This window comes from Paramormyrops kingsleyae, chromosome 13 (assembly GCF_048594095.1).
Source record: "Paramormyrops kingsleyae isolate MSU_618 chromosome 13, PKINGS_0.4, whole genome shotgun sequence".
Lineage (NCBI taxonomy): Eukaryota > Metazoa > Chordata > Actinopteri > Osteoglossiformes > Mormyridae > Paramormyrops > Paramormyrops kingsleyae.
This window is the reverse complement of record NC_132809.1, coordinates 31,711,924-31,719,400: the sequence shown is the minus strand read 5'-3', so window position 1 is coordinate 31,719,400 and position 7,477 is coordinate 31,711,924. Positions and strand designations below refer to the sequence as shown.

Here is a 7,477-nt window from a genome sequence, read left to right as displayed (position 1 = left end):
AAAAAATTATAAGTACGAGATGAGAGCACATGAAGGCCACTACAAAGTGGTATTTACCCGTGGAAAACTCGGAATTTTCCTTAATTCCAGAATTCCCGATTTGGGGGTCGTGTCATTGCAGCAAGATTTGTCAAGCATTAGTTTAATTATAAATTTAAGGCCTGATAATGCAGAAAAATTCTAAAGTTACGCTTAACATTAAAACCATAAAAGTCAGTACAAAAATATTATGTTAGGCTTTAATGTTATATTTTCACGCCAACAGATGTTCACGTCAGTTTTCTGAAATGAACGTCAAACCGTATGCTTCTGTTTAAAGTTTAAACATACGGTTCAAATGTGTATGGAGAGCTGTGTGACTATCTCAATCCGTTTGTGCGTTTGTAAATGTGCAAAAAAAGAATTTGTGCAGGGAAATGCATACCGAGATTTGCAGATGTGTACAGGAATCTGTAAATGTCAGATTCGTATGCGTAATGATTTGCAAATGTACTGAGATTTGCATGTGTGTGAACAAATCTGTAAATGTGTACGTAAGTATTAATAGGTAAAAAATCTAAGTATTGTAGCGCCGGGAGGACCGAGACTTCACGAGCGTAGCGAAGGACGAAGAGACTTCCTTGCCGGGGAGAACACGCTCCTTCTCTTTAGTCTAGCAGGCACCAACACAGTACGAAAACACAGGGGGGTCAGACACTGGACGGTCAGGTACACGCTCGGTGGGTAACTTACATAATGGAATAGACATGCGAGGATCGAACAGAGCGCACGTAAGACACGGGCAAACATACACGCCACAATCAGGAACACAAGTATTAATCATAACTAATAACAATAACAAGGGTACAGTATTTTGCTCTCTATCTGTAAATACAGACAAGTCATCAGTTACAACTTAGGCGGACTTCTGAATTGGCTGTCTTTTTAAGCGTTATTTTTGCTACACTTCTGCCGCAGCAGATCTGCAAATGCGTGTGGGGATTTGTCTGTCTGTGGAGGTTGTGAGGGCTTAGGGCTGTCCCTTTCGGTACTAAGATATATCTACGCTAATACGTCCTGTCCAAGAGCAAACAGTTAGAATCTGTAACGCATTATATTGGATGCTATATGATAACATTTCGACTTCTAATCATAACCGCCGAAACTCAAAATTTGTGAAAATTTTAACTTCGGAGGTGTACTGTTTTGTCTAATATGCTGAATTAGGCCTATATGTCTGAACGCAAAATTAAACCGTGTTGGTAAGAATGTGTGTTCAATAGCCTAGATAATGGTTATGTTAATCGAAACATATTACAATACGAAATACGCATACGAAACTGAATACACATTTACAGATTCCTATACACAGCTGCAAATCTCAGTACGCATTTACAAATTCTTCTATACATTTACAAATCTGATTAAGCACACATTGATTGAGATAGTCACACAGCTCTCCATACACATTTGCAAATAATTTTGCCATAAAAGTAGCCCTGACACAAAACTTACCGTCTACGGTTACAAAACGTTACAAAACATCATTTACCACTACACACAGAAATGAAACGCAACTGTACATTGCGTCATCAACGAGGGACACAGGTCCTTTTCCCCTACAGGCAGAATGGCGCAGATATATTACGCGTAAGAGCCACGTGGTTTGTGAAAGTGACTTTTGTGAACAAATGCAGATTGTCTAATACTGATGTAATGTTACTTTATGGAATATGGCATCCGATGCAAAAAGACTGAAGGTTTGAAAACGACTTTTGTTTACATATTATTACATACAAAAATAATCCGGCTTTACGACCGTTTCATTGCGAACTTAAATTGTACTGAGGCAGCTGAAATGTGTATGATTTGTCTAATCTGTACCTTAATCGTTTCCTAGTTTAATTAACCGTTATGAATAAACGTATTGTCAATTCAGTAATATGCCTGATATATTTAAGCGGGACAGTCAATTGGTTGCTTTTTAGATTTAACTTGATTATTCGCGTTGATTTACTACTCGATTTTTCTTGCACAAATACGTGTAGTTTAGGACACTGACACTCCATTAGATAAGCGCATCTGAAAAATTAATGTATGGATTAACCGCCGGATTTAACTACCTGCTTTAATACGCTTATTCAATGGTACCCGTAAATACCCAGATTATTAGGGACCCAACAACAGAGCCACCTATCGTGGCAATAAAAATAAAATCATATAGAAAACGTCAGGATTAAAACAGGTCATTTGCAGTAAAAAATAAGTTCAGTCCAAATCAGGGGCGCTTCTAGCTATTGAAAAAATCCGGGTTTCAAGTTTACCTGGGGCTTAACTAGGGCTAAAATAGTCGGGATGTAACGACGCCCATGGTTCAAATATCTTTCGATCACCCCCTTCAAATGTACCCATACAAGGGTTGAATATTAGGCCAAACTCAAGGCAGTGTAATCTTGCCCTAAGGTCACGTTTCAGACCTAATTTGGTGAATTTATATTAAATAAAACTAATATTTTGTGTTGCAGAGGGACAGTAGCCAGACTATAGATAATTCTGCAGATCTACCACTCAGGAACTTTCTCTCCTGGTGTGAAACAGTGGGGATAACACTGAGCGATAAGGTAAGATTGATAGAAAACGATGTACGCACATTACTAATTACTCAGTAAGTGTTAGTTTATTGAGAACAACTTTATTATGGATTTGCACTAATTCTCCATGTTCATCGTGCTACTGATGTTAGCTTTGGATTTGATCACATGTTCTGGATTTCACTGCACCCAGGTCTGTTTAAGTAAGGAAGGCACTGTGGCTGAGTATGGCATGCTGGCCAAGGATGACATCGAGGAAGGAGAGACCCTCTTCGTCATTCCCAGGAGAGCTGTTCTGTCTCAGAGCACCACTAAAGTCAAAACTGTGTTAGAGGAAGGTAAGTTGGAGAGGTCAGCTCACACTGAAATGTACTTCCATGTTTTATTTTGGATTACACTGCGATTGGGTGGCACTGTGGTTCAGTAGGTAGAGCCCCTTGCCTCCTGTTCTGCCCGCGTCGAGTGGGTTTCCTTCAGGTACTCTGGATTCTTTTAGAGACATGCAGTTAGGATATTTGACATGTCTAAATTGGTCATAATGTATGACTGTGAATGTGTGCCCGTGCAGTTGGTGCCCTGTGTTGGACTGGCATCTTGTACCGGATGTACCCCTTCCTTGTCCTTCCGTGTGCCCCCTTCCTTGTGCCCCCCCCAACAACACTGACCAGGATAAGTGGTTGGAGGATGGATGGATGAAACCATGATGAATGAGAACGGATATCTGCCCTCACACTGACTTTGTTTACAACTTGCTTCAGGTAAAGACTCCCTGGAAAGCAGTTCTGGCTGGGTACCCCTTCTCTTGGCTCTGATGTTGGAGTATACAACTCCAGAGTCCTACTGGAGATCTTACTTAGCTCTTTGGCCTGATTTTAAGATGCTGGACCATCCCATGTTCTGGTAAGCATTGTTTTGGTATAGCTATATATAGTAAATATACTAATGTAATCATACATACTAAAGTAATCGAACACAGGCAGTGGCCACTAGATCTATAAGCTAGTAGGCAAGAGTGGGTCTACGAACGACTTCAGCGGTAGATGAAGTATGTGCAGAAAAGCCATTCTGCACACTGTTGTGGACTGAGCTGTTAATTTTGCACTTGTGGCCTTTAGCAAATGTGGGCAATCTCCTCTGACCTCTTATTAACAGGCTCAGGTTTCTCTTGTGTTCTTGACGTTTTCTGTTCATTACACAGTTCTGTAGCGCATTAAAATCCTAGGTTTGTGGCTGTTTCTGGGATGCTGGAACCATCACGTCTGGCACCACATTCAGAATCGCTTAGGTCCTGCATCACCGCCATTCTAAGGCTTATACACACAGTAACCGGACTTCTTGAGCCGTTCTGCATGCTGTATGTATTTAGTTGCTGTAACGCGATTCGCTGTTTGTAGGAGTTGGCTGTTTGCATCAATAAGCAGGCGTACCCGATTAAGTCACTGCTCCGCATACATGCATTTTTGGTGTAGATGATTGTATTTGTTTAAAAATGATCCTGGTATCCTTCCAATGTTTCAAGCTTCTCTTGGTAACGTCTCATGGTAGAGTAATGAAATATAATATTTGCCCTTAATTGTTTTGTTATTTGTGATGCAATGTTTCCTGGTGAAGGTCTAAGGGTGAGAGGGACAGCCTGCTTCAGGGAACAGGAGTTCCAGAGGCAGTGGACACCGACCTCGCCAACATCCAGAATGAGTACAACGACATCGTCCTGCCCTTCATCCGCTCGCACCCTGATCTTTGGAATCCGGAGAAGCACAATTTTGAGCTCTACAAGAGTCTGGTGGCTTTTGTCATGGCCTACAGGTGAGAGGGTTGGTAGGAAAATGGCACATTAATCAAAATCACAAAACAAACCTCTACAAACAGAAATGATCACCTTCAGACAGGTCAATGATCACAGTTTCACATTACACCTTCATTTTAAAAGATAATTATTGCTTTTCATCAGTGTCAAGGGTGGGCATCTCAGCTATAACCAGTGTTTCTGGGGAAATTACTAGCAAAAGTAATCCATTACTGACAGAGGTGGAACATTCAGGTCCAGAAAGTACAAAAAAATCAGACCAAGGTTTTGTTTCAACCAACCAGCTGAGTACTCTGTGACTCTTTATACTCAATTGGTTGGTTGAAACAAAACCTTGGTTTTATTTTTTTGCACTTTCCGGACCTGAACTTCTGTCTGTAATTAATTACTTTTGTGAGTAACTTCCCCAACACTGGCCATAACATAACAAATTCAGTATATTTTAAGTTCCACGGTGATCAGGGAAAAAACAGTCATTGACCTTTCCTGATACAAAAAATATTTTGGGGAAACAGGTATGTTTCTGACCTTTTGTCACTGGAGGGCAACTAGCATGTGGTCACAGAATCTCTGATGTTAAGTTGCATCACATGGCTTGACTCTCCCATGATCGAGTGATTTCTGCAAACCACATGCACAGGTAAGACTGGTGCCTCACATAAATGTGCGAGGCTGTTTCTTCCAGGACACCTCTCTGCATTAGTTGATTTTGTGACTCACGTATCTTTATTTTCTCAGGGTTACAAATTTGTATTTTTTTTTTTAATTTTTGGGGTTTACTTGTACTTGTGATAACCTGTGATTCCTTACAGTGATTTCGTCAACTGATGGAAAAACAGTGCTGGGGGGCTCTCACAGTGCTTTAGGTAATCATATCAAATCACAGCATCCCTGCAGTTTTCAGGAGCCTGTTGAGGATGATGAAGATGATGAAGCTGATCCTAATCCTCCCATGATGGTCCCCATGGGTGACATGCTGAACCATACATCCAACCACAACACCAACCTGGAATACTCGCCTGTAAGAAATATGACCCGTTAAGAATAAATTTGTGTTGTTTTTTTGTGTCGGTCCACGGTCAGGACTAAATTGGATAAGTTGAAGATGATGGTCCTGCCTTTTCAGGAGGCCTTGAAGATGGTGTCAGTGTGCTGCATTAGAGCAGGAGAGGAGGTTTTTAACACCTATGGACAGATGGCCAACTGGCAACTCCTGCATATGTATGGATTCATTGAGCCGTATCCCAGCAACACAAATGACACAGCAGACATACAGATGACCAGTGTCTATAAGGCAGCTCTGCAAGGTGAGTTGACTGGTCACGTGTGAATGCGAGAGTCTAACCTCATTTTCTGTAGTCATACTTAGATTGTGTTATGGTCATATTCAGGACAGTTGGTATGGTGGTATCATATTTCCATCTCTGGGAACCACAGGGAGTCAGAGTGAATCTGAGAAGCGTTTACTGGTGGAGAAGTGGGAGCTTCTGTGTGAGATGGAGATGGTGGGAGACAAGGGCGTGTTCATCTTCAGTCAAACGGGCTCACTCACGGACACGGAGCTCTATGCTACGCTGAAGGTATGGACGTCTGCTTCTCTGAGTGCAGTTTGCTGGTTTTCAACTATTGTGTAATTCGGAAGGGTGAAGAAATTCTCTAGTGGTTCAAGTGATTGGTGGAGATCAGATTTTTAAGCAGCGAAGGTCAAATAATACCTTAAGTACCTAGATTACATTCCGTACACTACATTTGCAGAGGGTAGGGGGGTTTGCCATGATACCCTTCCTCACCCAGCCAACTCATTACAGATATATAAACACCAATCTTTTCAGTGAAGTCAACAATTAAGAAAAAGGCTTTATTTACGCCTAGGTCCTCTGCCTGTCCGCTGAGGAGTTTGAAGAGCTCAGAGCGAGCGAGGCCTGGGAGGAGGTGGAAGACGAGCCAGAAAAGATGGCCCTGGCGTTCTCCGAAGAGGGTATCTCCAAACTCAAGCCTGCCTGGAAGCAGCTGGTCCATGGTGCCGCTCGCATCACCTTGGACTCGTTTGCTGGGGACCTGGAGGCTGACAAAGCGGTCATGGATGACGAGGGGGCTTATGGCCAGCTGAGCTGCAGGCAGAAGTGTGCACTACAGGTGCGCTATGGACAGAAGGTGATCCTGCACCAGCTTCTGCGAATGACACAGACCTGAACTTCTGCTTTACATCATAACCTCCATCATAGAGATTAAAAAATCTGAAGCAACCATACATGAAGTTCTGCTAAAGTTAACAGGACCATCAGCACTAAGTTCTTCAAAACATGCGTTTATTGAATCTTTTTTTAAACAAATATACAGTTCTAAAAATAGTCCAACAGACCACTGAAGACAGCTCTTCTCTCCTGCACATGGCATTATCTTGCCATCTAACTGAAGTTGAATAAAGCACTTGAATTAAAATACAATAAATCACTGACAATATACTTCAGGGCAAAAACATAAGAGGAGGAGGGGGGAGGGGGAAGACAAATTAAATTCAAGTAATGGTCATCTCCCATTTGTCTCAAACCCCTGCAAGTGTTTAATACACCATGCACACTAAATGCATGACATCGGAGACAACAGTGCAGTTGAAGACTTTAATGTATTAACTACAATATGCATACATACAGGAAATAAGTGGCAGGAACTAAAGGCAAAACTATGAAGTACTACAAAATACAACACATGGACCAATACATTTACAAAACATTCAAAAACCTTACAAAATGGGCTGCATTGGTCCTTTCTTGTTGTCATTTTGTAATTTTGGATCTTTATACAAACAAAAGCTGCATATTGCTAATCTGAAACTTGTTTTCAATGTTACAAGCATCAGGAAGAATTTTTACCCCATCTTTGAAATTACAACCATTCACCACCCCATCAGTTAGTCTGGGAAAACCTCTCCTTGCAGGAATACAGACTATTCTCCATCAACCCCTCCTCCAAATTATTCCAATTACAATTTATCCCCTTTAAACAAAAAACTAGAATGAATTGAAGCAGTCACTATTAGATCAGAACAGAACACAAAATCATTAGGGGAAACAAATTATCCTGAAGGCAAAACAAATCC

At 41.4% G+C, this 7,477-nt stretch overlaps 1 protein-coding gene across 2 annotated transcripts; it reads left to right on the top strand.

Annotated features, from left to right (window-relative positions):
• The first annotated feature begins 1,530 nt into the window (after window positions 1–1,530).
• On the top strand, window positions 1,531–6,628 carry setd6 (SET domain containing 6, protein lysine methyltransferase). Of its 2 annotated transcripts, none has more exons than XM_023827224.2 (9): window positions 1,531–1,629; window positions 2,505–2,600; window positions 2,764–2,908; window positions 3,329–3,470; window positions 4,182–4,376; window positions 5,275–5,398; window positions 5,504–5,684; window positions 5,815–5,957; window positions 6,250–6,628. In XM_023827224.2, exons 1-9 carry the CDS (start codon window positions 1,546–1,548, stop codon window positions 6,568–6,570), a joined length of 1,431 nt encoding a protein of 476 aa, XP_023682992.2. In that variant the 5' UTR covers window positions 1,531–1,545; the 3' UTR covers window positions 6,571–6,628. The 2 variants fall into 2 exon arrangements, with proteins under 2 accessions (XP_023682992.2, XP_023682993.2); XM_023827225.2 differs by having other exon boundaries at window positions 1,604–1,739.
• The last annotated feature ends 849 nt before the right edge of the window (window positions 6,629–7,477 follow it).